Raw genomic sequence first — 27,667 nt, 5'->3', positions numbered from 1 at the left:
GCGGCTTCTGCTCTCTCCAAGGAGAGCCCGGTATAATAGAAACCCGGGCCGTGAGCTCAGACCCGCGGAGGCCGGAGGAAGCGCCTGGGGCTCCCTCTTCCTGGGCCAGGCGTGCCCACCCAGGTGCCCGGCGGCGCAGGGGGCGCGCCAGGGCCAGGAGGCTCACACGGCCTAGACACCCCACAAGTCCAGCGGCACCCCGAGGCCGCGGGACCCCAGGCGGGGAGAGTGGGCCCCCAGTCCCGTGTCCCCGACCCTGCAATGATGGGCGAGGCCCGGGCTGGTGGGGACCCGGCGCTGCGCCGCCTCCTGAGGCTGCACCGCACGGAGATAGCCGTGGCCGTGGACAGCACCTTCCCGCTGCTGCACGCGCTGGTCGACCACGACGTGGTCCCCGAGGACAAATTCCAGGTGGGCCCCTATCCAGACCAGCGACCCAGCAACTCGCCCCAGCCTTCCCCACGCCCGCGCCCAGGAGCTGGCAAGGTCGCGGAAGACCCGTTCCAGAGGGACCCTCCCCAGCCTCGCCCCTCTCCACTCTCCCGCCCCCAAGCCCCTCCGCACCCCCAAGCCCCAGCGCCAGGGTAAGGTCCCTGCCGCTAACCGGCAGCCTGCCCCACGCCCCACCCGCCAGTGGAGCGAACGGTCTCCAAGACAAGTTCTGGTGCCCCCCCAGATCCCCAAAGCCCCCTCCCAGCCCTCCCCAAGCCTCCCTCCAAGTTGAGCCCAGTCTCCTAAGATGAATTCCAGGTGGCCCCCCACCTCACCCAGCACCCCCCTGCCATCCCCACACCTGCCCCAAGCCAAGGGGGTGGACACAGGTGCCCAAGTCTCCAGCGGCCTCCTCGGGGTCAGCATTTGCCCTCTGGTCCCGCAGTGGAGGTGGCAGGAAGGGGGGTACCCGGGAAGGGCGGGGCCCCCATTCCCGCTCTGCTTCAGGAGACGCTGCGTCTGAAGGAGAAGGAGGGCTGCCCACAGGCCTTCCACGCGCTCCTCTCGTGGCTCCTGACCCAGGACGCGGCCGTCATCCTGGACTTCTGGAGGGTCCTCTTCAAGGACTACAACCTGGAGAGATACCCCCGGCTGCAGCCCATCCTAGACGGCTTCCCCAAAGGTGGGGGCCCTGGGGGCTGGGTCCCGGCCACAGCCCATCCTAGACGGCTTCCCCAGAGGTGGGGGCGCCGGGGGCTGGGTCCCGGCCGCAGCCCATCCTAGACGGCTTCCCCAGAGGTGGGGGCACTGGGGCTGGGTCCCGGCCACAGCCCATCCTAGACGGCTTCCCCAGAGGTGGGGGCCCTGGGGGCTGGGTCCCGGCCACAGCCCATCCTAGACGGCTTCCCCAGAGGTGGGGGCACCGGGGGCTGGGTCCCGGCCGCAGCCCATCCTAGACGGCTTCCCCAGAGGTGGGGGCGCCGGGGGCTGGGTCCCGGCCGCAGCCCATCCTAGACGGCTTCCCCAGAGGTGGGGGCGCCGGGGGCTGGGTCCCGGCCGCAGCCCATCCTAGACGGCTTCCCCAAAGGTGGGGGCACCGGGGGCTGGGTCCCGGCCGCAGCCCATCCTAGACGGCTTCCCCAGAGGTGGGGGCGCCGGGGGCTGGGTCCCGGCCGGCTCGGCCTCCCCCACTGGGGCTGGCAGCAGGAGTCATCCTCTGAGCCCCAGCTGGACTGTGGGAGGGGAGGCGTGGGGCTGCTTAGGGAGCCCCGGACACCACCTAGACCATCTTGGCTTCTAAGAGCAAAGAGCTGAGACCTCACCCGCCTGAACGGGGCGCCGGTTCTGGGCTTGAAGCTCAGCCTCCGGCCCTGCGCGCGCCTGCAGATGTGGACCTCAGCCAGCCCCGGAAGGGGAGGAGGCCCCCGGCCGGCCCCAAGGCCACCGTGCTGCTGCCCAGGCCTCCCACCAAGAGGAAGGCCCTGGAGGAACCGAGGGCCACCCCGCCGGCGGCTCTGTCCCCGAGGGGCACCCCCAGCCCAGGTACCCAGCTTGAGGAGCCGGTGGGCTCACAGATCCCCTCACGGAGCCCTCCACCCCCTGACCACTCCCCCTCCCTGACCTGGTCCGGGAGCATCTGTCCCTCCTGCTTGGCCCAGAGTCAGCCTGGCAGAGGTCCCTCTGGGGACTTGGACGGACACACTGTATGAGCCCCGCAGCCCTAGTTGACCCCCGGGCCCTGTGAGTAGGCAGGTGGGTGTACTTCCTGTCTCCTGATGTGGACACCGGAGCCCGGTAAAGCAAGGGGACACACCAGAGTCCAGGAGACGCCACCTGGCACTCTCCCACCTGCGCCCTGGCCTGGCCCAGCAGCGGGAGGAGGGCCAGGCTGTCCCTGCTCCCCGACAGGCTCCCAAGTCAAGGCCAAGCCCTCCAAGAAGTCAGAGAGCAACGCAGAGCCACAGCGCCTCCCGCTGGGCAACGGTGAGCCAGGCCCCAGGTCTGGGGGTCAGGGGTCCGTCTTGGGAGCTGGGACCATGCTGGCCTGGGGTCACCCCACCTATGCCCCTCTGAGTGCCCCATCCTTCAGGGCCAGCTCCGACCCTGCTTCCTCCAGAGAATACCCCCTGTCCCTTGGCCAGATGCAACCTGGGACCTGGAGACCACCCATGGGCCCCTGGTGCCGGCCTGAGGGCAGGCTCTGGGGACCCTGCCTCCCTCCCAGCCCAGCCCAGGGCCACATCCCAGCGTCTCTGTTCATTCCCGCCAGCTGGGTTCGGACGGCTCGTACACCACACACCAGACCACACCACATACGTGTACACGCACACACACACGCACTCCATGGCCCGTCTCTGCACTTACATGTGGGCTGGCTGTCTGTCTGTGGAGGGGCCTCCCCGGCCTGCCCTGTGTGGAAAGAAGGAAGGATTCTGCTGCCCAGACGCCCCGCACTCCCCACTGCCCGTGCTCAGGAGCCATCGTCCCAACAGGTGACCCCCCATTTGGTGCTCCTTTCCCCAGGAATTCAGACCATGTCCGCTTCGGTCCAGAGAGCCATGGCCGTGTCATCTGGGGACGTCCCGGGAGCCCGCGGGGCCGTGGAGGGGATCCTTATCCAGCAGGTGTTTGAGGCAGGTACACGGCGCTGGGGAGGGGCTGCCAGGGGATCCACGCCCCCGCTCAGCTCCCCGGGGGCTCCGGAGCATGGACGAGGCAGCCCCTACTCCCTGCAGTGGGTCTGCCATCTCTGGAGCGGATGCTCTGGGCAGGGCTTGGGGAACTCCTGGACTCTAAGCTGGACAACCTGCGGCCCAGCCCCGCCCGCCCCATCCTTGCAGCTCCTCCTTCCTCCACTCCCTGTGCTGCACACTCTCTGGGGACGCCGAGGACCCTGGGAGCTGGTGCGGGCTCCAGTCTCACCCACCAGGGATGGTCCCAAGGATCTCTACAGTAGTTTCCTAGGGCTGTTATGACGAGTTGCCACAAACGGCGTGGCTTAAAGCAACAGAAACACCAAAAGCAAGGTGTGGGCGGGGCCAGGCTTCCTCCCTCCGAGGCTCTAGGGCAGAGGCTTCTCTGCTTCCTCCAGCTCTTGGCAATCCCCAGGCCCCGGCTTGTAGTCACATCACTCCAGCTCCTCGCCAGAGGCTCCTCCCTGTGTCTCTCTGCGTCCTGTCGTCTTCTCCTAAGGATGCTGTCCTTGGACTTCGGTCCAGTGCAAGCCCATCTTAACATCTACAAAGACCCTGCTTTCGAATAAGGCTGCATTCCGAGACTCCGAGTGGATGAGAATTTGGGAGACGTGCTTCCCCCCAGCAGAGAATCCCTGCTGTGTTCAGGACCCTGGGTCCAGAGCTGACTGGGGTGGGGTTTGTGGGGGGAGGAACAGCCAGCTGTAGAGCCTCCCTGCCAGCCCCCCCCCGCCCCCCCCCCCCCCCGTCTCCTCCCAGGTGGCTCCAAGAAGTGCATCCAGGTTGGGGGGGAGTTTTATACTCCCAGCAAGTTTGAAGACCCCAGTGGGGCAAAGAACAAGACCCGAAGCGGCAGCAGCCTGAAGACGTTGGTCCGAGCCAAGGGGACCCAGGCTCCTGCCCCTGTAAGCGCTGCTGGGACCGCCCCTGGGGAGGCCTGGCCCTCGGCCCCTCCCCCAGCGCCCGGGGCAGCAGCGTCATGTCACCTCCGGTGGGGAGCTCTGCTGGGGCTGGGGACTGCCCCTCCCGCCCGAATGCCTCCCCTGCTGGCGACCCTCTCTCTTCTCCCTGGCAGGGTGGAGGCGATTCGAGGGCAGGCCAGCGGGACAGGGCCCCGGGCCCCCCTGCCCTTCCCAGTGAGCCCCAGCTGCACCAGGTAACGCTCAGAGCACCCCCAGGATCCTGAGGGCGGGGCCTCCTGCCGATCTGCCGCTTGTCCCTCCACCCCAGGGACCGGAGGACAGAGGTCTAAGCTTCTGTTCACAGGGTGGAACACTTTATTTTTTTTATTTTTTATTTATTTATTTTTTTGTGGTACGCGGGCCTCTCACTGCTGTGGCCTCTCCCGTTGCGGAGCACAGGCTCCGGACGCGCAGGCCCAGCGGCCATGGCTCACGGGCCCAGCCGCTCCACGGCATGTGGGATCCTCCCGGACCGGGGCATGAACCCGTGTCCCCTGCATCGGCAGGCGGACTCTCAACCACTGCGCCACCAGGGAAGCCCGAACACTTTATTTTTGATAGCACTTTTTTCTGATAATACGCAATTGTAAAAATTCACATAAGTTAGAGCACGTGAGTCCTCCCAGGCTCTTAAAAGCACAGCGTTCGGTCCGGCTGCCAGCTGTCCCACGCCTCACAGTTGGGCCCTTGGTATGGCTGTGCCCCTGCTAGGAGCCAGGAACCCAAGCATCACGTACGCCCTTGGGCTCCCAGCACCGTTTCTGCCGGGGATCCCGACACCCCCGCCAGGCGCTGTGCTGGCCCCCGGGGAACGAGGAAATGAGAAGGACTCATGCCTGCCCCCAGGAGCTCCTGGGCTGCTGGGGCCTGGGGGGGGGGGTTGCTACAATGAGTGCGCTCATCACTGTGAGGGGCTGCCCAGCCCTGTAGTCCCCGGGGGGCTTCTGAAGGAAGTGGCGTCCAGGGGGGCACGGTGGGTGCTATCCAGGCAAGGGCGCAAGCAGGCCTCAGGCGGAGGGGACAGCGGGTGACCAGGGCCAACGGGAACACCGCTGGGCCTGCCCCTCCGCTGCCCCATGGGTGTGGCCGTGTGGTCTTGGGGCCGCCTGGAGCACAGGCACCCGCGAGGAACCAGCCTTCCTTAAGGACCGTTCTTCCCAAGAGGGATGGGCCAGCAGGTGTTCGGGGCTAGAGTCTCAGAGGTGGGGGGGCCTTGGGGAGCCCTGGGGAGCAGGCAGTCAGGGCGGGATTTCAGCAGGGAGCCGGCGAGGGGAGTCTCTCGGGGAGGGCGCTGCCCCATCCCGGGTCTTCCAGACGCTGCGTGTCTCTCACTTGTGCCAGAAGAACGAGGATGAGTGTGCGGCGTGCAGGGACGGCGGGGAGCTCCTCTGCTGCGACGGCTGCCCCCGCGCCTTCCACCTGGCCTGCCTGACGCCCCCGCTCCACCAGATCCCCAGGTGGGCCTGGCCCCGCCCAGCCTCCTCACTGGCCCGCCCTGAGTGGGAGGCCGCCCAGCAGTGTCTCCACTCCAGGGATGGGCAGTGAGGCCAGCCTGGGAGGGGGCCTTGGCTCAGGTCGCCGGGCGGTGGGGCTGGGGCCCGGGATCCTCCCACCCACGTCCCCGCGTGGCCGCGCTGTCCCCCCCAGCCTGGCCAGCAGGCCGCTGAGGCCCAAGGCAAGGGACGGCCGTCCCGTCCCATCTCGCCCCATCTCCCCCAGCCCAGAGCGCCACAAGCAGCCGACCAGCGGCACTAAGCAGGGTCTGACTCAAGTCGGGCTGGGGAGCACAGAGGCCGCAGAGCTGCCCCCCAAGGGCCGGTGGGGGCCCAGGCTAGGTCCAGTGCAAGGCCCCCTGCCCCGGCCCCCCGGGACAGCGCTGTCCGCTACCAGCAGCTTCCACAGGTCAGGGCGGCCTGGGTGCAGGGCGGAGCGCTGGGTGGGCATTCTCGCCCCGACCCTGCCCTGCTCACCGCACGACCTTGACCAGGTCACATCTCTGGCTGGGTCATCCCTCAGCTCTGCTCAATGCTGCCCGCCTTCCATTCTCTTCCTTCCTGCCCTTGACCGGCCCCTGTTCTACTGGGCACCGTCCCCCCGTGGAATCGAGGGAGGCCAGCCTAGGGAGGCCCCATCTGCAAGGCAGGGCCCGTGAGAGCCAGGCACAGGCCAGGCTGCTGCAGGTTCGCGGGTGTCAGGAATGCTTGGGGCTCATCCGAGAAGCACTCGGGGGAGGTGCCAGGCTGGCGAGGGCTGCCCCAGCATCCCGGGCTCTCCTGCTCACCGGCCGGGCAGGCCCTTCCCCCGTGGCTCTGCCCGTTCCCCTTAGTTTCCCCATCGGGGAACGGAAAGGGTGACCTGGAGAAGCCCTCAGGCCTCCCCTGTGTTGCGGGCTTGGGAGTCCACTGTCCCCTCTGCCTCGCCCTGCATGTCTCTCGCCGGTGACAACGCGACCAGCGGGACCTGGAGGTGCTCCAGCTGCCTCCAGGGAAGAGCCCAGCGGGACCTGCCCCGGGCTGAGGAGCCCCGGCCCCAGGAGCCGCCTGCAGAGACCCCGGTACACACAGGCCCACTCCCAGGCCCTCTGTCCGCCGGCTGCCCGCCTCCTGGCCACTCCTGTGGGTCGGGCCTGCCCCAGCCAGAGAGCCACGTGCCCCCCACCCTGGCCTGGCCCCATCAATTCTGCTTTCTCCTGTGGGACCACGGGGGCGCAGGCCACCGGGAAGCGGCCCTTACAACGGCCCCGCTTCTCAGTGCTCTGCTTTGGGGCCTTCAGCTCTATCAGCCCAACACAGGGGACGCACTTCGACCTCCGATAACATTCTCCAAAAATGTTTTAAGTGTTCTGTTACCGCAAAGTCACAACGGATACGATGCGTGCCCCAGCATATGCCGAGTGTGTACTCCGACAGCCCGTGAGGGCCACGGGGCCCCGCCTTTAGATGGGGAAAGGGTCAGGGAACTTGCTGGGACCACAGAGCCGGGAACGGCACCCGGGCCTTTCCCACCCAATGTGGCGCTCTTCCCCACGACGCCAGACCCCGGTTCCCAGGGCCCCAGCGGTCACTAACTCCTGGGTGGTGCTGGGCAAGTCCCCGGCAACACCTCTCAGAACTGACCCTCCGGTTCCAGGTCCTCCTGGCACTGAGGTCAGCGGGAGAGGAGGCCAGGGGACCGCCCAGCGAGCGCCCCGCTGGAGTGGATGTTGCGGTCACCTACAAGCACCTGCTGGCCTCACCTCCTGCAGCCCCCCCGCTTGTGCTGGACCCCTCGGCCCTGCACCCCCTCTTGTGTGTGGGCCCTGAGGGGCAGCAGGTGAGCGGGGTGATGGGGTCAGGGTGGCTGTCTTCCGGGAGCTCAGGGTCTACAGGGGCAGCCCGGTGAGCCTGAAACAGGACAGTGACAGGCGGGGGTAAGGAGGTAGGATTCAGATGGAGGTTAGGGGTGGGGGCCGCGGGGAGGGCGGGCGGAGGAGGCTGGAGGGAGGCCCAGGGGCTCTTGGGGTTGCTAGATTACCCAGAATGAGGTGCGGGCTCTGCGGGGGAGGGTGAAGGGAAGGGGGCTGCTGGAGGGATTCCAGAGGACGCGACCGTTCTCTCATCACTCTCGAAAGCCCCCTCACAAGAGCAGGACGATAAAGTGGGTAGAGTTCGCAGCCCCAGGTCTCCCAGGCCCTCCTGCCTCCTCTGGAACAGACGCCCTTCTGGGTTCCCTTGACTAGCCCTGAAGGGGGTCCGGGCCCACCAAGGGGGACCAAGACAGGACACCTAGTTTCACCAAGCTGCAGCCCAAAGGTGCTGGGGCGCCCTTGACCTCTCTAGGCCTGGATCCCGAAACCTCGGACTCGTCCCCCACCCCGTGCGCCCCTCCCGGAGGGGTCCCGGGGCCGTGCGCCCCTCCCCGGCCCCCGGTCACCCCGCCGTGGTCCGTCTGCAGGGCCCGGCGCCCGGCGCGAGGTGCGGGGTGTGCGGGGACGGCACGGACGCGCTTCGGTGCTCACACTGCGCCGCCGCCTTCCACTGGCGCTGCCACTTCCCCGCCGGCGCTGCCCGGCCCGGGTGAGTACGGGGCCGGGACCGGGAGGGGGAGGGGGAGGGCCGGCGACCCCCAACGGCTTTAAGATTCCGGGGTGCAGAGGGCACTCCCAGCCCTGCCCCAGCCCCGGCAGCCTATAGCCTCTCCTCCGCTCGCCAGGGCCGCCCTGCGCTGCAAATCCTGCTCCGGAGACCCCGCCCCGGTCCCCGGGGAGGGGCCGCCCGCCGCGAGTCCCGCCCTGAGCCCCGCCCGCCCGGCTCCCGCGACCCCCAAGCTCATCGCCAAAGCCGCCGCCGCCGGCCCTGGGGCGCAGGTGAGGGGGGACCCCGCATCTCCAGGGGAGGCCCCGGCCCGGGCGCCAGCTTCGCGGGTGTGCACCAAACCTGACCATGTGTTTATTCTGTACATACGATATATTTGTTTAAATCGACTCCCGTCTGATAACTTAAATCTGCAGAGAAAGGCAACCCTCCCAAGCCACAGCGGCTATGCAGCCGCCGGTTGGGGTTGGTTGCAGACCCAGAGCTCCGCTAACCCCTCAGCTGCCCTGGCCCCTTCCGCACCCCCCGGAGTGCCCTGTGCAGGGAGCGCCATCCTCGTCCTCGCGGTGGGGCGGGGCAGGGGAGAGCGGAAGGAGAGACGTGTGACTCCACCCGTGTCATCTCGCCTCCAATCCTCCAGCAGCCTTGGGCCCTGGGACCTTGGGGAGGAGGGACTAGCCTCACTGGACCTTCACTTCCCAGGGCTCCCTCAGAGCCAGGCAGTCCTGTGTGTCTCCTGCTGAGAGGCCTGCAGAAGGTGGCGCATCTGCCCCGACCGCCCACAGCAGGGGCCTTCCTGACCACATCCCTGCCCCTGAAGAATCCTTGGGGGCCCGGGGTGGTGATGTCCTACCCCCGTCCATGGTCCGTCCTACCTCCCAGTCCCGCCTCGTAATCCCCTGCACGCACGGTGGGTGACAGGGCATCCCAGGCGCTGGGCACAAGAGGGCTCACACCTACTGGCATTCCGCTCCTTCTGGAAGCCTCTCTCCGGATCCCCAGCCCTCTGCACTGTGTGTGCCAAGCCCTCACCCAGGGCTAGTGGCGTCAAGGGCTGGAGAAGGTCCCGAGGTTTGGCTGATCTGAGCTACAGACTGGGCGATTGCATGTGGTTCCACTTAGCATGGCCTCGCTCCGCCTAGCCCGCGAGCCAGGGGGCGTGTGCCACGTCCCCAGCTCTGGCCCTCGCCCCTCAGGGGCACGGTGGGCCCCGCAGGCTTGTTGGGTGGTTGAAGGGTGGCTGTGGGACCAGGCTCTTTCCTGTCTGGGCCTCACGTTTCCCATCGGTGACAGGGTCCCTTCCAGCTGGTCCTTGCCCCAGAGGGGTGGCAGGGACCTGGCCAGGCAGCCCCGAGCTCACCCGCGCCCACTCTGCCTCCGGAGCCGGATGTTAGAATTCAGTTCCCGGGGTCCCGCCTGGAGGAGCGCGCAGCACCCCACTGCCCTGGCGTGGACACCGCCTCTAACCGCTGCTGCTGCCTCTGTAGGGAGTCCTGCTGCTGTGGGGATGAGCCCGGCAGGGGTGCGGAAGGTGGCTTGACCTCCTCCCTTTTCTGGGTTCCAGGCGGGGGACGATTCTGCTGTTCACGAGCCAGTTCTGCACAGGGATGACCTGGAGTCCCTCCTGAGTGAGGTAACACGTCACCTGGCTGGGGCCACACCCGCCCCCCTCCGCCTCCGCCTCCGCGGCCTCTGAAGCAGCCAGCTCTCAGGCCACGGGAGCAGCTGGACACCACAGGCCCACGTCACCCCAGAGGGCGCTGGCCCCTCCGCGCACAAACGAGCCAGAGCGGGCCCCAAGCTGCTCCCCTTTCTAGCTGCCCTGGAGGTCCCGGGGCCTGGACCCTGGAGAGCTGGCGGCTGCAGGAACCAGCGCTGGGGCCACTGAAGCCTGATGTGGAGGCCGTGACTTTCCCTGGGGCTAGGCACTCTGGGACTACGCCCCCTTGCACATCCCTCCCTCCCCCTCCTCAACCCAGGCCCCTCCACCCGATGATGAACAGCTAGAATCACTGGGAAGAAAAGGTGGCTTTTAGAAAAGGTTAAAGTCCTCCAGCCACCCCCAGACCGCAGGTGGCTAGTACGTGTCCTCAGGGGCCTGGCGTGGCACCTTGGGGATCCCAGCTGACCACGGGGGCCCTGCCTTGGGTGGTGGGCCAAGCACGGGCAGGTCCCAGACACTGAAGCTGTCTCTAGAGGCCCCAAGAGGGCCGGGGTGACCCGAGGTGCCAACATAGGTGGGCAGAGTGGGGCAGATTCACCAGCCCCTGCGGAGCAGGTCACCCCCGTTCTGCTGGAATATCAGGCACTCCCACGGCGCCTCCAGTCCCGCTGGAGCGTCAGGCCCTGCGCAGAGCTGGGCAGAGTGAGGGAAGGACATCCGGGAAGAGGCCACCAGTTGACAGAACAGCCGTGGGGGCTGTGCCTGGGCTTACGGGAAGCTCGGAGGAGGAGTGTGGGATGAGGCGTGCCCCCTGTTTCCGCATCTCTGTATAGGAGGGCTGGGTTGGATAGCACCTTCCCGCCACGATGTTTATGACTCAGGTGGCCCTGGAGGCCAGGGCAGGCCGGATGTGGGCCGGGCAGGCACGCCTGTGCCCCGAGGTTCTGGCCCAAGCCCCGCTCTCTGCTCTGTCGTGCAGCACTCCTTCGACGGCATCCTGCAGTGGGCCATCCAGAGCATGTCCCGCCCGGTGGCCGAGGCGCCCACCTTCCCCTGCTGATCCAGGACCCCCGCCGTCAGGCAGCGTGGGAGGAGGCAGACAGGCACCTGAGGACGCTGCCAGCAACAGAGCAGACCTCACACGCACGGCCACTGGCTTGGAAAGGGACCGAGGGGAGGTTAGGACCAGGCGCTGCGACGTTCCGAGTGCCGTCAACAGCCAGCCTGTCAGCAGCCGTGCCTGTGGCGGCACAAAGCCGTCGTGTGTGCTGAAATTAAAGTCACTTCAGTGGGTTCGACACGCTCTCCAGTACAGTGTGCTTGTTTTGGGGCGGGGGGGGGGGTCTGTTCCCCTGTGTTTCTGGTACCCGTCGTGTAGGCTGAGCTGGCTGTAACAGGAAGAGAATGCCCGGAGCAGGAGTCCCTCTGCTCCACCCTCTGCTGGAGCCCCAGGGGCTTGCCCTGCCCCCAGCACAGCCCCTGCCCCACGTGGCCTGGCCCCACCCACCACGCGCTCCTAGCTCCTGTGCTCCTGGAAGGGCCAAGCTCGCCCCACCCCAGGGCCTTTGCACGGGCTTCGCCCTCTGCTCGGTGCTCCTCTGCCTTGGTGCTCCGCATGTCTGTTTTCTCACCTGTGAGAGCTCAGCTCCTCGTTCATTCATTCAGAGTCATTTATTTGGGAAACCTTTACTGCGGCTCTTCTATATGCTGAGCATTAGGGGTCCTAGAGGGACATGCCGGTGACAGGCTACTCACAAGAGGGGGTGACCTCACACAGAAGCAGGAAAGAGGACGGGGTCGGGGGCTGGAAGCTAGAGTGGTGTGTCCGGGACAGACATGAGGTCAGCTGATGGGAGCACCATGGGCCGCCGTGGACAGCGCTGTGTTTATTTAGCTCGTGGCACCCACCACTGGGAGACAGCCCGTCAGAATTGAGTCCTTTCCTAGTGGTGTCTGTCTGCCCTTAAAGAGGCCACTGTGGGACCTGGGACCCTGTCTGGCCCTCAGCCATGTCCCCAGGGCCTGGCACAGATGCTGGGGCGGTGTTGCTTGAAGGAGATGTCAGGGCTGTCGCAGCCCCACCTGCAGAGCCCCCCGTGATAGAAGCCCTGATGGGGGTCAGAGCCCTGCGGAGGGAGGGGTGGCTGCAGGCCTCATGTGCGCTGGGGGCAGAGGTGGGACGTGTGCTGATTTGGCACCTGTGGCTTTTGTCCCCACCCCAGGTGGGGGGCCGGCAGGGAGTAGCAGCAGGAATGGGGGTCCCAGCTCAGGACACACAGCCCTTGGACTTCTGGGGATCTCGTGGCTCACTGAGACCCTCTGGAGCCCCTCTGTGCCGGGCACACATTAGGTAGCCTCTGCGGGGGTGGGACAGGGCATGTCGGCCCACCCAGGACAGTACTGGGGAGGGGCTGGCCGATGCCCTCCAGCGGAGGGGGTAACTGCCCCAGGCCACAAGGTCGAGCTGTTTATTCAAACAGGGACGCACTGGTGAGGACACTAGCCCCATATGAATGAGTAGACAGCTGTTCCAGGCCGGGCCGGGCTAGGTGGGCAGCAGTGGGGCAGGGGGAGCGGGCAGTGACGGCAGGAGGGACACAGCAGCCGTGGCCGCACGTGGAGCGTCCCAGCTTGGAGGCCAGATCACATCTGTGGACAAGGGAAGGGCCAGAGCGGGGAGGAAACCAGAGTTGAGGCTTGGTGGGGGTGGGGGGATGCCCCGAGCAGGGTCCTCCGGGCTGGGGGGTGGGGAAATGGAGCGGAGGCCCTTCCCGACGCAGCGGGGGTGGGGGGGGCCCTGCTTACCTGAGAGCTGCTCTTCCCCACAGAGCCCAGCTGCTGTCTCTGCCCCCGGCCGCCACCCACCCCCAGGACAAAGCAGGGCTGGATGAAGTTTGCAGAGGCCGGTGGGGACGACGTGGTGTGGGTACCATGGCAGTGGTGGAGGAGTATATCGGGGAGCTGACCAGGGTGAACACAGGTGTCACAGACCCCCAGCCCATCGTTGTCACACCCTCCCAGGAACCCCACCGCTGCTGAGCACAGCCGCGGCCGGCCCTCCTCTGAGCCCCCTGCAGCCCCGGCACCACTGGGTCTCACGCCAGGCTCTGGAGACCCGGCCTCATCAGAATCCTTCTGTGGATGGGTCCATGGAGACCCTCCACCGGGGGCTCAGTGCTCCCTTTGGTGGCCTCCACTGCACCCGTGTCACTTTCCACAAGTTCAGGAAATGTCACTTTTGGGAGCTGAGCACGGGGGGCGGGGGGGGGCTCGTGGCAGTCCCATCTGTCTGTCTGTCTGTGGTGTGCATGGAAGGAAGTGTGGGAAGCAGGAGGCACGCAGGGGCCGTGAGCTGCATCCCTCCCTGCCGTCAGCGGCCTGAGTTTGCTGATGCTGTGTTCGTCCTGCATTTAAGCAAAGTGGACACAAGGACGAGACGACGACTGTCCAGAGCAGCCCCGCCCTTCTGCAGCCCCTGCGCTTTGCTTGCCCCTCAGGGGCCGGCCGTCCAGCCCCTGCTCCTGTCTGTCTGTCTGTGGGGCCGGAAGCTGGTTTGCACATCCAGCACCGAGCGACTGCTGGCTACGCGATACCCTGAAGCGTGTGTCTGCCCAGTGGGTGAGGGGGCAGCAGCCAGCGGTTTCACGCGTACAGCCCGTCCCCGGGCTCGTTTCTTGGGCTGCTGCGACAAAGTGCCGCAGACCGGGGGGCTCAAATGACAGACGCTTATTCTCTCCCAGTCCTGGAGGCTGAATTCCCACATCCGGGTGCGGTAGGGCTGGTCCCTCGCAAAGCCCCCCTCCTGGGCGCGTGGACCACTGTCTCTTCCCTGGGTCCTCATATGGTTGTCCCTCTGTGCAGGTCAGTGTCCTGATCTCCTCTTCTCAGGGGGACACCGGGGCGCATCCTAACAACCCCGTTTATCTTGGCCACCTCCATGAGATCCTGCTTCCAAGTACGGCCACGTTCTGAGGTGCTGCAGGCTGAGGCTTCAGCATGTGAGCTGGGTGGGGGCACAGACGCTGCCCTTGACCAGACTCCACCCGGGCTCCTCTGAGCTGGCTCAGACTTGGCCTCTGTCCTTGGTCCTTAGTTTTGGCAAGAATCTTGCCAAGTCAGTTTCGGGGAGATCCCCACCCTTGGACTCTGATGTCTCTCGATATCTGCTGCATTTCTCATCCCCACCCTCAATAGCTGGTCACCTGGCCCACCCTCAGGAAGGGCCCCGTCGAGGGGCTTAGCCGCATCCCCTAACCTCAGTGTTTGCTGTTTGTAATTTCCATCCACTGGCCTCACCTTTGCTCCTTGGCCATAAATCCCCACTTTCCACGTTGTATTCAGAGTTGAGCCGGACCTCTCTCCCCTCCTGCAAACCCCAGTGCAGGGGTCCCCCTAGAATAAAGTTCCTTACCACCTTGGCAAGGGTCACGAGTACCTGTTTCTTTAACAGGGACAGGATTTGGCCGTGACACCAACGTCGCTCTTTTCGTCTGCACGGGGCTGGCAAAGGTCTTATTTTCCCGCACTTGGTTGGAGGCTTCGCTGTCAGTGTTCTGAAATGGTTAACAATCTGTGAACAAGGGGTGTGAATTTCATACCCTATCGTGCTGGACCCCTGGACGGGGTCGGGGGTCATCACTACCAAGCGGTGAAGAGCCCGGTGCAGGAGGACGTGTCGGGGGCTGGGTGGGCTTGGGAGCAGACAGCGCTCTGGACACGGTCAGAGTCGAGATAACCAAGCGGGGCTGAGCCCTTGGCGGGTGGTCTGAACTGGACTCGCCCTGTCACCCGAGCTCCGGTCATCTGACTGTCAACCTGAAGCTTCCAGGATGGTCGCCTCACCTCTGTTAATTCTCTCGGGACGTGCAGTCCCTCTGGGAGGTTGGTGGCAGCACCGCAGGCAGGGGTCTCACAGGGGTCCCGGGGACAGGCACTCAGGGGGGGACCAGGCCCCCGGGGGGGCTCTGACAGCCGTTCTGCTCCACCTGCGGCTTTTCCGGCAGCCTGGCTCTAAGCTGCCGGGTAACTGATGACCGCAATGGTGAGCTCCATGCAGCCCCGCTGAAGCCCCCCAGCCCTCCGACAGAGACCACCCACCAGAGGACGCCCATCCCAAACATAACACACCCCAGTCTCAGGGAAGCCCCTCGTTCTCGCCGCGGCCTCCTCTCCATCCCTTCAGGGCACAGTCCCCTTTGCCTGGTCACTTGCTCTCTGACCGTCCCCTCCAGACGGTGCGTGCCTGGGGCAGGTTTGCACAGAGCCCAGGCCGGCCAGCGCCGCACAATTAGTGAATCCGACTCTGAAAATGAACTAAACGTTCAGTATGCAAGGAGAAATAATCCCAGAGGTTGGGATGTTATCCAGACAGACAATAAGAATGATAAACACAAGCCCGGTGGGTGAACGAGATACTTATTAAATTATATTTATATGTATGTAAAATCTATGTGTACACACAGAGTGCATACGTGTGTACATACGCTCTGTCCATCCATCTCCTTATCTCTTTCTATATAGAGCGTGTACGTGTGTACTTAGAAAGTGTCTATCTCTCTTCCTCTCTATCTACCTATCCATCTATGACAGAGTACGTACAGTGGACCCTTGAACAACTCAGGAGTTACCCCTGTACAGTTGAAAATCTGAGCATAACTTTTGACCCCCTTGAAACTTAATTACTAATAGTCTACTGTTGACCAGAAGTCTTACCGATAACATAACCAGTTGATTAACGTGTATTTTGTATGTTATATGTATGTATATATATATTTTATGCATTCATGACGTACTTAACTTTTTCTTAACTTTTTGGATAATTCTAGGTTATGTGGCTCGTCTGCAAGTTTTTTTAAATGATCACAAATTTCCAAAAGTTTTTCCAATATATTTATTGAAAAAAGTCTGCATATAAATGGACCCACAGTTCAGACCCATGTTTTCAAGGGGCCCCTGTATATAATATACATTTAGAAAGTGTATATTTATATAGAGAGACAGAATATATATAAACAGAGAGCATATGTACACAGACGTATGTATGAATATATGTGTGTACACGCATGTAGACATGCATACGTACATGTGTATGTATATGCGTGTGTGTGTGTATATAGAGGGGAATACTGGAAGAAAACACTGAAAAGATGAAGACAGTTGTGTTGAAACAAGGATTATAGATGATGTTTCCTTTGTAAACCGTTCTGTCACTCTGGTTGATTTTTAAATAACTTCAAAAGTATGAATTCCAAAAGGCACAGCTGCTTGCCACCGTGTCCCTGCGTCCTGGCTGAGGCGGGCTGGTGCAGCAGGTGGCCAGGCTGTGCTCTCCGTGGCTGGGCAGTCGCCCCCCTTCTGCCCTGAGCCCCGGCTGCCTGGCTTCACGGATCCCTGCACGAGCGGATGTGGGAAAGCCAAGGGCGTCTTCCTCCCGTGTGTTGAAGGGCAGCCTCCATCCCAAGGAGGCTGAACTCCCGGCACCCTGTTCTCTGTAAATGGCTCCCGTCATTCCAAGGGGGGTGGACGTTACTTTACGGGGCGATCAGGGGCAGCCCTGGGGATGGGGGTGGGACAGGTGCAGCAGCAGTGCTTCCAGAGCTAAAGGGGCGCCCGGGAGGGCAGGGTGTCAGGGGGAAGAGGATCTCCAGCCCCGACTGCCCCCCCAATCTCCCACGGGGTGCAGGAGCCCCCCTCCCTCGTTCCCCACCTGCACGCCCCGACCCTCCTGCTGGGCCTCTCAGACACCTCACAGATCCGTCCCCTCTCCACCATCACCGCCCCAGAACAGCCATCACTGCTCACGGCCCCCAGATGCGCCACCCCTCCCTCCATCCTCCACTCAGAGCCGTCTTCCTGAAATTCCTACCCTGTCCTGAACGGAACATTCGGGGGGCTGGAGAGGGGGGCACGGGGCCATCGTACTGCTCTCTCTGCCTACGTGCACGCTTGAATCCTCCACGGCAAAATGGAAAAGCAAGCCAACAAACCCCAGACCACAGGCCTTCAAGGCTCTCCCGAGTTGCAGGGGGATGATCAAAACCCCTCTTCTGCTTTCAGCCAGGTCTGCCCTGCCTCTCTCCCGGAGGGGCCATCCTGGGCACTCATGGTCCCCCCGTCCCCCACCTCCCTGGGCAGGGTCCCCTCCCCGCGTCTCTGTCCAACTTTGTACCCCATGTGCAGCACCTGTGTCTCCTGGGCTCACAGACTATGAGCCTGGAGCAGGCAGACAAGGCTTGTGGCTGGAGCCCAGGAAAGGGTCGTCCCTGTGGTTGACGGGCTGGGATCTGAAGTGCTTCTGCAGCCGGTGCGAACAACCAGGCTGGGCCAGTACAAGGTCGGGGTCCCCCAGTATGCAAGCCGATCTACCCCTCACAGTCTTCCAGAAGAACGGCGGGCTTAAACACGGCCCTCCCGGCCAAGCGTTGAGTGGTCCTGAGGCTTCTGCCGATGAGCCTGGTGGGAGAGAAGGGGTCAGGCTGGCTGAAAAATGGAGCTCCCATCCGTCCCTCTCCCCAACAGAGGTCAGGAGCTCTACTCTGGAGGTCGGGCAGAGTGTCTGGACCTGGGAATGCCATAAACAACTGAGGCAAGGGGTCCACATGGAAAGTGCGTGGCCGGATCACCAGGCAGAAGCCTGCATGAGGGGCTCCAGCCCCTCTTCCAGCTCCTGACGCGATCTTCCCTCCAGACAAGAGGCTGGAAGATTCTTTTCTTGAATCTGACCAACCTAAAGGGACAACAGTTCTGGGGGTTACCCAAAAAAATGGCCCAGAAAGCTCACCCTACAGCAAGACTCAACAACCAAAAGTCACCTGTCACATTCAGAGGTTCTGCCTCTTAATCACAGATAGCCAAGGATTCCCAGACATTGGAGAAGCCCCTAGGATGGCAGAGACCAAGACAAAAGGAAAGAAAGAAAGCAGCACAGATGAAAAGAGAGACTCAGAAGGGAGGAATGAATGTTAAAAAAACCAAATGAAACTGTAAGATTCTTAGAGAGATAGGCCCTGTATTCATGAAACAAGAACAAGACTCTGTTAAAAGGAACAGCTCTTGGAAATCAAAACCATGACGGCAGAAACGGAGAACTTTACACCAGGTTGGCATGGCAAGCTGAAGAAAGCTCTCTGAACATACAGCAGAATGAGTTATAAAATAGGAAAGTCAAGCTAAGACTTTCTACAAATGGAAAGTAAAGGATAGGATATCAAATGTAAATACCAGGAGTTCCAGAAAGAGTAAAGGGAAAACGCAGAGAGGAAAGAGTTGTCGGGTAAATGGTGCAGGAACTTGTCCTGGATAGAACACACGCACTGCTGCCGTGGAAGGACCCAGAACGTGCCCGGCCCCGCACTGGGAAGCAGACCCACACAAGGCATTTCCTGTGGAATTTCACAGCCCCCGGGAAAGGAAGGTCTTGCACGCTTCTAGGGAGGAAATATTGGGTCCTGTGCACACACAGAGGAGTCAGGCGGCTTTGAGTTCCCAGTTGCAACACTGGAATCAAGGAATGATGGAAGCCACCTTCAAAGTTCTGTAGGACGATGATTTCTCACCCAAGATTCTACACACAGCCAAGTCTTCAATCAAGTAACAGGGTCGAGAAAGGCCAATTTCACACAGGCAGAATCTCAAAACGCCCTGAGCCCTTTCTCAGGAACCTCCTGGAAGATGTGCGCTCTGCCCAAACGAAGGAGGATGATTTGGGAGCTGGTGACCACGAAGTCCACAAGGGAAACTGATGGTGACAGAGACCCCAGGACGACAGCTGTGTGCCCAGTGGTGAGGCCACCATCCACACAAGGGCGGGGGGCCTCGGGGCACAGAGAGTTTGAGGGCTGCCTGTGAGACCCTGCCATTCTTCCATCTTCTTAACCTGAGGCCAGGAGGTCAGTCAAGTGGCCCAGATTCTTATCCGTGCCTGACTTGGCACAGCTGTGACTAATGAGGTCCCTCGTTCCCCTCTGTGATAATTTAAGAAATATTTGCTGTTACCCGTGATAAGAACACTTAACATACGTGTACCCTCTGAGCCACGTTTTAAGTGTCCACTACAGAATGATTAACTTCCAGCACCAGGCTGGACAGTGAGCTCTGGGACACACTCGTCTTGCAGAACTGAAACTCTCTCCCTTTGACTCATACCTCCCCCCGCCCCGACAATGGAATATTTTTACGTAAACTTTGTATTAGAACATAACATATATAAAGAAAAAGGGACAAATCATAGGTGATCAGCTTGTTGAATCTTCATAGAGCAAACACACCTGTGTCACCACTCATCTCAAGAAACAGAATGCTACCGGGACTGCCCTGGCCATCCGGCAGTGAGGCCTCCGCACTCCCAAGGCAGCGGGTCTGGGTTCAATCCCTGGTCAGAGAAATAGATCCCGCATGACGCAACTAAGAGTCCGCATGCCGTTACTAAAAAAAAAAAAAGACCCTGCACACCACAGTGAAGATCCCGTGTGCCGCAACTAAGACCCAGCACAGCCAGATAAATAAGTAAATTAATTAATTAAAAGAAAGAAACAGAATGTTACCCACCCCCACCCCCAGCCCCCCACCCCACTGGGTGTCTTGGGCCCTGTCACGATGGATGCCTTTCCTCAAAGCCCCCGATTTGGTTCACGGGGACTCTCCCACCAGCGACCAGTCTTCCTGAGGGCAAGGGTCCAGTCTGTTTGGTGACTGGGCTGGAGTCCCACCTTTCGGGGGACCTGGATCCGGGGAGGGGCTTCATGGCTCCGAGTGACTGACCCACTGACCACCCAAGGTAGAGCCCCCTGTCCTGACCCAGGTGCCCACCCCACACGATGCCTGGTGTGCAGGTGTTCCAAGGGTCCAGCAAACATTTACTGAAGTAAGGGATACATGAATGGATGGATGGATGCTGGCTGGTTTTCCTCTTAACTCTTTTCGCATCTTAATCATGCACCCCTCCGGGTGGGAGGGCCATCACCAGGGGTGCCCCGAGTCGGGGTAGAGCTTCTGTGGCTCCTGCAATGAACGAAGTTGAAACAGACCGGCGACTGGAATAAGAAATTCCTGCGGGAAGCCGGGCAGGCAGCGATTGGCAATGGGACTCGTCTGGCCTCCCTTGGCTGGCCTTCCCTCAGGTCTGGTCACCGTGCTTGACCAACTTTGCCGCAGGGAGTGACTAACAGACCCAGACGGCCGCGATCCGCCCCCTCAATAAACGCGCCCCTTGTTAGACTGAACAGGTTTAGAAACGTGAACAAAAAGGCCGGCGCTGCCGGGTCGAGCCCCAGTTCCGCCGCCCAGGTGCCGGGTGCACGTCGGCCCCGCCCCGGCGTGGACAGCGGTGACATCACACAGCGCGGGGCGGAGCGCAGGGCGCGGGGCGGGGCCAGCGACAGCGGCGGCGCGCGGCGGGAGAGCGAGTGCGGCCGAGTCGGCGCCACCATGGCCACCGTGGATCTGGAGAAGCTGCGGATGTCCGGGGCCGGCAAGGCCATCGGCGTGCTGACCAGCGGCGGCGATGCGCAAGGTGGGCGCGGGCACGCGGGGGCCGGTCGCCGGCGGGCGGGGGTGCTGCTGTCCCCGGGTCCCTGGGGCGCTCCCGCTCCCTCGGCGGCACCTGGGGCACGCGGTCAGCAGGTCCTCCTCCCGGCCTGCGCCTCCCGCCGCCTCCTCCCCCTCCCAGCCCCGGTCCCCTTCCCGGTCCGCGTCCTGGACCCGCCCCCGCGCGCCGGGGGCCCGCGTACGTGCCGCCCACCACGGCCTCTGCGCCCGGCCCGCCGGGGGTGTGTCCGCGCGGCCGGCCGTGGCCGGACAGGGTGCTTTCGCCGGCCGCCGCTCCTGCCGACCCCAGGCCCTCCCCGCACCCCTTCCCGGTGGCGCGTCTCAGAGGCCCCATTTCCTGGAGGCCAAGCTGAGCGGAGGCCAGTGAAGGATGGGCAGGTCCCCGCAGGCCCACAGAGCCCCGGCTCCAACCAGGTCGTTATGAAACACGACTCGGGGGCACCGTGCTTCCCCCAAACCACTGCCTCCAGGGCGGCTCTGGGGCATTTTCTTTAGTGCAGAGCTGTTCCCACCCCCCTTGTGCAGGGCAGGCCGAAGGTGGTGGCCTTCCTGCTGACCTGCCCAGGGTCCTGCAGCTGGGGCCTGGCAGAGCTAGCTGAGTGCCCCTCCTGGGGCCTGTCCTGGTGCCCCGGACTTGTCCTGACTGCCGCTCTCCTCAGCGCCTCTGGCCTGGGACGGCCAGTGCCGCACCTGTCGGGCTTGGCCGCATGGCCACACACCTTGAACCTCAGGAGACACCTTAATGAGCCCAGGAAGCAGGCCTGGAAGGAGCCTAGCCGGCACTCTCAGGCTGCACAGGCGGGCCTGATCTGCCTCCTTCCAGAGCAGAAAGTCCAGACGCAGAATTGCTCTCCCTGCCTCAGGCCCCCGACTCCCCGCTCCCCGCTCAGAAGCAGGGAAGAGCTAGACGGAGCTCTCACAGGAGCAGGCCCAGGAAGGCAGAGACATCAGCCACTGTCTGCGTCCCGGCCTGTGCGGGTTTGGGCTGAGCCCTCCGGACCTGGTCTGGCGGGCGGACAGTGTGCTCCGCTGCACGTCCGCAGCCCCGCGTGGCCAGAGCGCTTGCCTGTTGCTGGGCAGCGGCGGCTCCCTCTTAGGGCACGGCCAGTGGGCCGGGGCCAGGTGGGAGGAGAGTGGTCTTGGGGAAGCATTGCCCTGTGAGATTGGACCACGGGAAGGGCCTGGTATGTGGGGGACAGACACTTCCTGAGAGGCTGGGCCCGCCTCTCCAGAGAGGCCCTTCCTCTGCGAGGCCCCAGCTCCCCGGCTCGAGCAGGCACAGGGGTCTCCACCCAGGCTCCTGTCTGCACCATGGAGACAACAGCACTGGAGGGAGGGCTGGGAAAGATAAATGCACGTCGAGGCAGGGGAGCCGAGCCGGTAGGTGGCACAGACTAAACAGGACGAGGGATCATGGGGGCAGCTGAAGGGCCAGGGAGGAAGAGGCTGCCGGCCTGGGCCGGCGGGCCAGTGGAGGGCAAAGCCTGTATGACCTGTAGGTCTCCCCTTGGCCAGCCCGGCCCTGATGCCCCACGTGGAACGAGCAGTGCTTCCTGGACACCCAGGAGTGTGGCCGTCAGCGCACGGCCGGCTGGGCCGGCCACCTCACCTCGCGCTGTGTGCTCGCTTCCCTAGACCCCTGGCTGTAACGTGGTTTTCTGATCGGGGCTGCGAGAGAGGAGGGCTCCGCAAGCTTCCCCAGTTTAGGGCTCGGGCTGATGCCTGGGGGAAGATGCCAGGGCCAGCTGGCTCTCTGGGGGGCAGGGAGCCTTTCTGTGCCGTAAGTTCTGAAGGCCAGCCTGTGGGTGTCCGCGCCGGGCCTGCACCCTCTCGCCGGCACTGCTCCGGGGAGCTGGCTCCAGGCGATGGGTTCTCGGTTTGCCCTCAGGGGCCCCCGCTGCCTTCCAAATAGAGGCCGACCTCTAGGGACCTGATGGTGCCGGGCGGGCCCTCCCCGCGGGCCCCCCCGGGTGGGCGCGGGGCTGACAGCCGCCGTGGAGAACGGGCACCCACCCCGACCTGCACTTGCCTCCCCGAGGCTCAGGTCTGCATTTGTTGGAGTGAGTGGAAACCAGCCAGCCTCGCGGCAGTGGGCGGCGGGGAGCGGGCAGACCCTGTCCCTGTGGGGCCGGCCTCGACCAGCTCTCTGACTTGACCCGAGCACATCCCTCGGGCCTCAGTTTCCCCTTCTGTAAACAAGACAAGCCACCTGGCGGGTTCCTTCCAGCCAGCCTGAAAGTCGCGTCCTCTGCCCTTCCCGTTGGCAGGGAGTAGGTGTCCGTGCGTTGAGGGAAGGTGGTCGTTACGGATGTTACTTTGTGCAAAAGTGACTAGAAGACTATAACACAGCCCCGCCGCCCACTGGTTCCACGCCTCGGTCTCGCCCCTGGGGCAGACCCCACCCTGTCCCTCAGTAACGCGCAGGACCTGCCTTTTCTGGGTTGATCCGTGTGGACGTGGATGTCCTGTATTTGCGGGTGAGGACCGCCCCCTCTCGTTATGTCCCAGCCTGGCTCCAAGTCTTCACATCGACTGATGCTAAGTGTGAATCTGCGGGGCCCCGTGTCCTGCCAGGATCACCTCTTTCTTGTCCATTTTGTTTTCCCGGAAGCTAATTATGAACAAAGGCATCCGCCTTCGGACATCAGTCTGGCGGTGGTGTCGGTTTCCTCCAGCAGGAAGTCATCTGTTGCAGTGTCCCTGGCCCATCGGAAGCTGGAGGGTGGAGTGGAGGGTCCAGGGCTGCTCCTTCAGCGGGAGATGCAGCTGCTCTCCTCCCTGCTCCTCTGACCCTGTGGGGCTTGTGGCTGCCACCCTGGGTTTATTTTGAGAAAGAAAAGCAGATTAAAGGGCAATAAAAAAGGCCCTTTCAGGAAGGCAGCTTACAGTGAGGTTTACAGGGAAACCCACGCCCTCAGGCCTCCGTATCCATGGTAGCTGGCACAATTCCACTCTAAGATTGAAGAGTTTTCCTGTGATATGGTCATTTGTTCTTTTCTACAAGACTGAGCACACTACCCTAAGCCTGGGGCCCTTTGCAGGCCCTGGGTCTCCAGCCACTGCCCCCACCCCTCCCACCGCCCCATCCGGAACTGCTGGCCTCCCTCCAGTTGCCAGGGGGTGGGGCTTGGACTTGAGCCTGCAGTGAGCCCACAGTGGCCTCACCCCAGCGAGGGCAGCCGGGGAGGCAGATACCTGAGGGTGGAAAGCCTGGGCTGCCCAAGGCCCCAGAGGCGGCCGAATGCTTCTGCAGGACCAGGGCCTGCTGGGGGCCGGGGGGGCAGCTTTGCAGCTGTCTCATGTCCCTCCGTGCCCCTGCCCTGCCCCCCGCCAGCGAGGGCAGGCAGGGCAGGGAGCTTGCAGCTCGAGGCCCCTGACCTCAGGCAGCAGGACTGTCAGCCCTTCGGATCCGGTTCCTGGGGCAGCCCGGCTGTCTGGGGGTGGGGGTGGGGTACACTCTCTGGGCTCCTACCCCTAACTGCAGTCACCGAAACCCCACTTCCATTCGTTTTGGGGCCGTGAGACTTTTATGATTTCTTTAGAAATGGGGTTCTTTTGCTAAAGGCAGATGTGTCAGCTGTGAGTGTGGCCAGCTCAGGGCCCTTCTGGCCTCTGTGCTCTGCCAGCCGTGACATCTGGGCACCTCGGCCCCGGGAGTCCCTGGCTCTGGACGTCAGAGAGCAGGAGCCTCGGCTGCTGGCTGGGGACAGGGCAGCTTGCCGAGCCCAAGGAGGGTCCAGGGTACATCCTGGCACTGCCCTCACCTGCCGGGGTTCCAGCAGCTCCCCTGCCTTCCCTCTGGGACCTCGGTTTCTCATCTGGAAAATGGGGGCAGTGACAGTGGGCTGATTTCCTGGGAGCCCGGTGCCGTGAGCCTGCACTGGGGTAGGCTCTGCCCGCTGGGCTCTTCCTGAGGTGCCCATATGCTATATAGCCCTCCACGGTCCTCTGGGAGCTACGGGCTCCCCCTGGGCCCGCCTTCCAGGCTGGAGACGGGGTGAGACTAGTGTAAGTACGGTAAAGGTCGAGAGTCTTTACATCAGGGTCACCCTGTGGACCACACAAGCTACGAGGGACCCTGGGGGTGACGGCACTCTCGCAGGACACCCAAGCTGATGGGCACTGCCCGTCCACCAGCTCAGAGCGCCCGGGGGTGGGGCAGGGCTCCTGGGGCCTCGGCCACCCTTGGCTGGGGCCCCGCCGCCTCCAGGGAAAGGCTTTCACAGCTTAGGGACAGGACCACCAGGAGGAAGCCGGGGGAGCAGGGGCGGTCCTGGGCCAGACCACGTGCAGGTCATGTCCGCGATCCAGCCTCCAGACCCAGGGTCAGAGGCTGGAGCCCAGGGCAGGTGACTGGCCAACTGTCTTCCTCTCTGAGTACGTGGGGGCCGCCCTGCCTGCCCCTTTGTATCGAACCACTGACATCTTTTGTGACGGCAAGAAGGTTTGAGGCAAATCGCCTACAGCCACTGATTCCAGGCTCCTGCCCCCGCAACCCTTTGCCCCTCGCCCGTCCCTGGGCCCCAGCCAGGTGGCAGTCAGTGTGGAGGCTGGGCCCGCCCCAGGTGCCCGCACAGGGCCCCTGACCTGGCACTGTCCAGGCCCGCAGCAGCTGCAGCCCCGGGCGGGGCCGCGTCCCACCCACAGGCAGGGCAGGGCCACGGCGTGGGCCACTGCTGGTGCTCGAGTCTCTCGTGGGGCTGCCCAAGGGGTCTTCTTCACGTTGTGCCTTGTGAGCCTGTGTGCGAGACCCCGGGGACGCAGCGGGACGGCCCCCCGTGGAGGGACCTCAGGGACACCTTTCCCTTCTCTGGGTCTCAGTCTCAGAACTGACCACGAGGGAAGGGGACTGAGGTTCCTCTGGGCTCTTCTGAGCATTTCCTGCCCCCTCGTCCTGCCCCATGAGTGTCCGTCTTTCCAGGAAGCCTATACTGCACGGTGGCTGCTATAGACGGGGGCTGGGGGTCCCAGGGCTGGGGGACAGGGAGGAGAGGTGACCCGCTGAGCCTGGTGGCCCCGGCGTATGTTTGCAGCTGGGGAGCAGGGGCGCCGGCCCGCTCAGCTGCACTGGGGCCGTGCGACCCCCAGGAGCCTGAACTTGGCCCTAGGGGGTGCTGTCCTCCTCTCCTGTCTCGTGGAGCCCACCCTGCAGGCCAAGGGGCAGGGGGCTCATGGCCCCAGGGCCACAGGCACCGACTTCAGGGTGCTCCCCAAGCTGCCCCCCAGGGTGGTGGCCCAAGGGTCTAGCAGCGGCTGCGGGCGCATTTGGGAGGCGGCTGCCCCCGCGTCCCACCTGCCCCGTTCTGCATCTTGGGGCCATGTGCCCGACCTGCTGCGATTCCCCCAGGGCCCTGGGGGCCGGGGCCGGGGGCTGTGCTGGGCAGCAGAGGCCGCAGGTGAGCGTGGTGGCGGGGATGCGGCCGGAAGCGATGTCGCACGTCTGCAGGTGCCTGTGCTCCGGGCTCAGGAGGAGTCGGGCCCTGGCGGGGACCTTCCTGGTTTAACTCTGGGGCGGCTTATTTCCGAGTGCGAAGCCGATACAATGCGGGGGGGCTCACCCCGTGCTGGACTCGGAGTCCTGGCTCGGCGCCCCCCGAGATGTGGGAGGGACGGTCCAAGGCGCCCACGCTCCGCGTCTCCACTGACGGCGTCTCCCGGACCCCTTCGCAGGCATGAATGCTGCCGTCCGAGCCGTGACGCGCATGGGCATTTACGTGGGAGCCAAAGTCTTCCTCATCTACGAGGTAAGGTGCGGGCAGGGCGGTCGTCGCCCCACGCTCTGGCAGGGAGCAGTGCGGGGAGAGGGGTGAGGATGGCGGATGGGGCAGGGCTGCCAGGCTCTGGGGTGTGGATGGGGAGTCCGCCCTCAGCCTGGGCGCTCACGGGTGGGCGCGTCCCCTGAGAGAGAGGAGGGTGTGAAGCTGCTGTTCTCCTCAGAGGCCGGGACCTCAGCCCCACCCGTCCTCCGACGCCCAGCCCTCCTGTACCCTCATCACCTAACCCGAGCTCGAGCTACCCTAGCGACAGCAGAAAACGGCCTCCTTACGCAAAGCAGCAGAGAATCATGGTGCCACTTCGCTCTGGCTAAAGCTGGTGCGCCCTTCGCCTTAGCTCCCGTTCCTGTCCCCCCAGATCACACGCACACGCACACACGCACACACACACACACACGCGCGCGCGCGCACACTCTCTCTCTCTCTCTCTCTCACACACACACACACACACACACACACACACACACACGTCCTGGAGTTCTCTCCTCTCTCTCTCTCTCTCTCTCTCTCACACACACACACACACACACGTCCTGGAGTTCTCTCCTCTCTCTCTCTCTCACACACACACACACACACACACACACACACACACACGTCCTGGAGTTCTCTCCTCTCTCTCTCTCTCTCTCTCTCTCACACACACACACACACACACACACACGCCCTGGAGTTCTCTCCTCTCTCTCTCTCTCACACACACACACACACACACACACACACACACACACGTCCTGGAGTTCTCTCCTCTCTCTCTCTCTCACACACACACACACACACACACGTCCTGGAGTTCTCTCCTCTCTCTCTCTCACACACACACACACACACACACACACGCCCTGGAGTTCTCTCCTCTCTCTCTCTCTCACACACACACACACACACACACACACACACACACACGTCCTGGAGTTCTCTCCTCTCTCTCTCTCTCTCTCTCTCTCACACACACACACACACACACACGTCCTGGAGTTCTCTCCTCTCTCTCTCTCACACACACACACACACACACACACGTCCTGGAGTTCTCTCCTCTCTCTCTCTCTCTCTCTCTCACACACACACACACACACACACACACACGTCCTGGAGTTCTCTCCTCTCTCTCTCTCACACACACACACACACACACACGTCCTGGAGTTCTCTCCTCTCTCTCTCTCTCTCTCTCACACACACACACACACACACGTCCTGGAGTTCTCTCCCACTGTGTTACTTTGTTTTCACTCTTTGCTAGAGTGTAGCGAATCCCAACCTGCTCTGCTCTCCCCAGAGCTTCCCTCCTCCCACCTCGGGGGTGTCCACGTCCTGTCCCTTCACTCTGGTCCAGGTCAGGCCCTTCCTCCCCAGCCTTGCCTGTATGGGGCTGTTGAGTGAACAGATGGGCGGGCAGTTCTGCAGACCCCTCCCTCCTGCAGAGTCCAGCCCCTCAGGCCAGGCTGGGACGACCAGGACCCTGCAGAGCCTGAGGTCATGTTTCGGGAGCAGATCTCAGAGTCTCAGGGACCTGTGGCCT

The 27,667-nt window shown here is 63.3% G+C and overlaps 2 protein-coding genes across 3 annotated transcripts in view; both read left to right on the top strand.

Moving 5' to 3' along the window:
- Nucleotides 1-261: 261 nt before the first annotated feature.
- On the top strand, nucleotides 262-10,883 carry AIRE (autoimmune regulator; the record flags this gene model as incomplete). The annotated part of the gene is made up of 14 exons (XM_082840410.1): nucleotides 262-411; nucleotides 940-1,114; nucleotides 1,819-1,974; nucleotides 2,341-2,415; nucleotides 2,956-3,069; nucleotides 3,885-4,030; nucleotides 4,201-4,281; nucleotides 5,429-5,544; nucleotides 6,542-6,641; nucleotides 7,217-7,399; nucleotides 8,021-8,142; nucleotides 8,279-8,432; nucleotides 9,725-9,793; nucleotides 10,803-10,883. The coding sequence occupies 14 exons, from the start codon at nucleotides 262-264 to the stop codon at nucleotides 10,881-10,883; spliced, it is 1,722 nt and encodes a 573-aa protein (XP_082696536.1).
- A 9,344-nt stretch (nucleotides 10,884-20,227) lies between these two features.
- PFKL (phosphofructokinase, liver type) overlaps nucleotides 20,228-27,667 on the top strand; it is a 28,141-nt gene continuing 20,701 nt past the window's right edge. For both annotated transcript variants that reach the window (XM_082839159.1, XM_082839158.1), the window contains exons 1-2: nucleotides 20,228-20,333; nucleotides 26,039-26,112. Coding sequence is in view for 1 of the 2 variants with exons in the window: in XM_082839158.1 (XP_082695284.1) it covers nucleotides 20,249-20,333; nucleotides 26,039-26,112 (159 nt within the window). In the remaining variant the exon portion in view is untranslated. The remainder of the gene's footprint in view (nucleotides 20,334-26,038; nucleotides 26,113-27,667) is intronic.

This window comes from Leucopleurus acutus, assembly GCF_964270905.1.
Source record: "Leucopleurus acutus genome assembly, chromosome: 5".
Lineage (NCBI taxonomy): Eukaryota > Metazoa > Chordata > Mammalia > Artiodactyla > Delphinidae > Leucopleurus > Leucopleurus acutus.
This window is presented reverse-complemented; position numbering and strand designations above follow the sequence as displayed.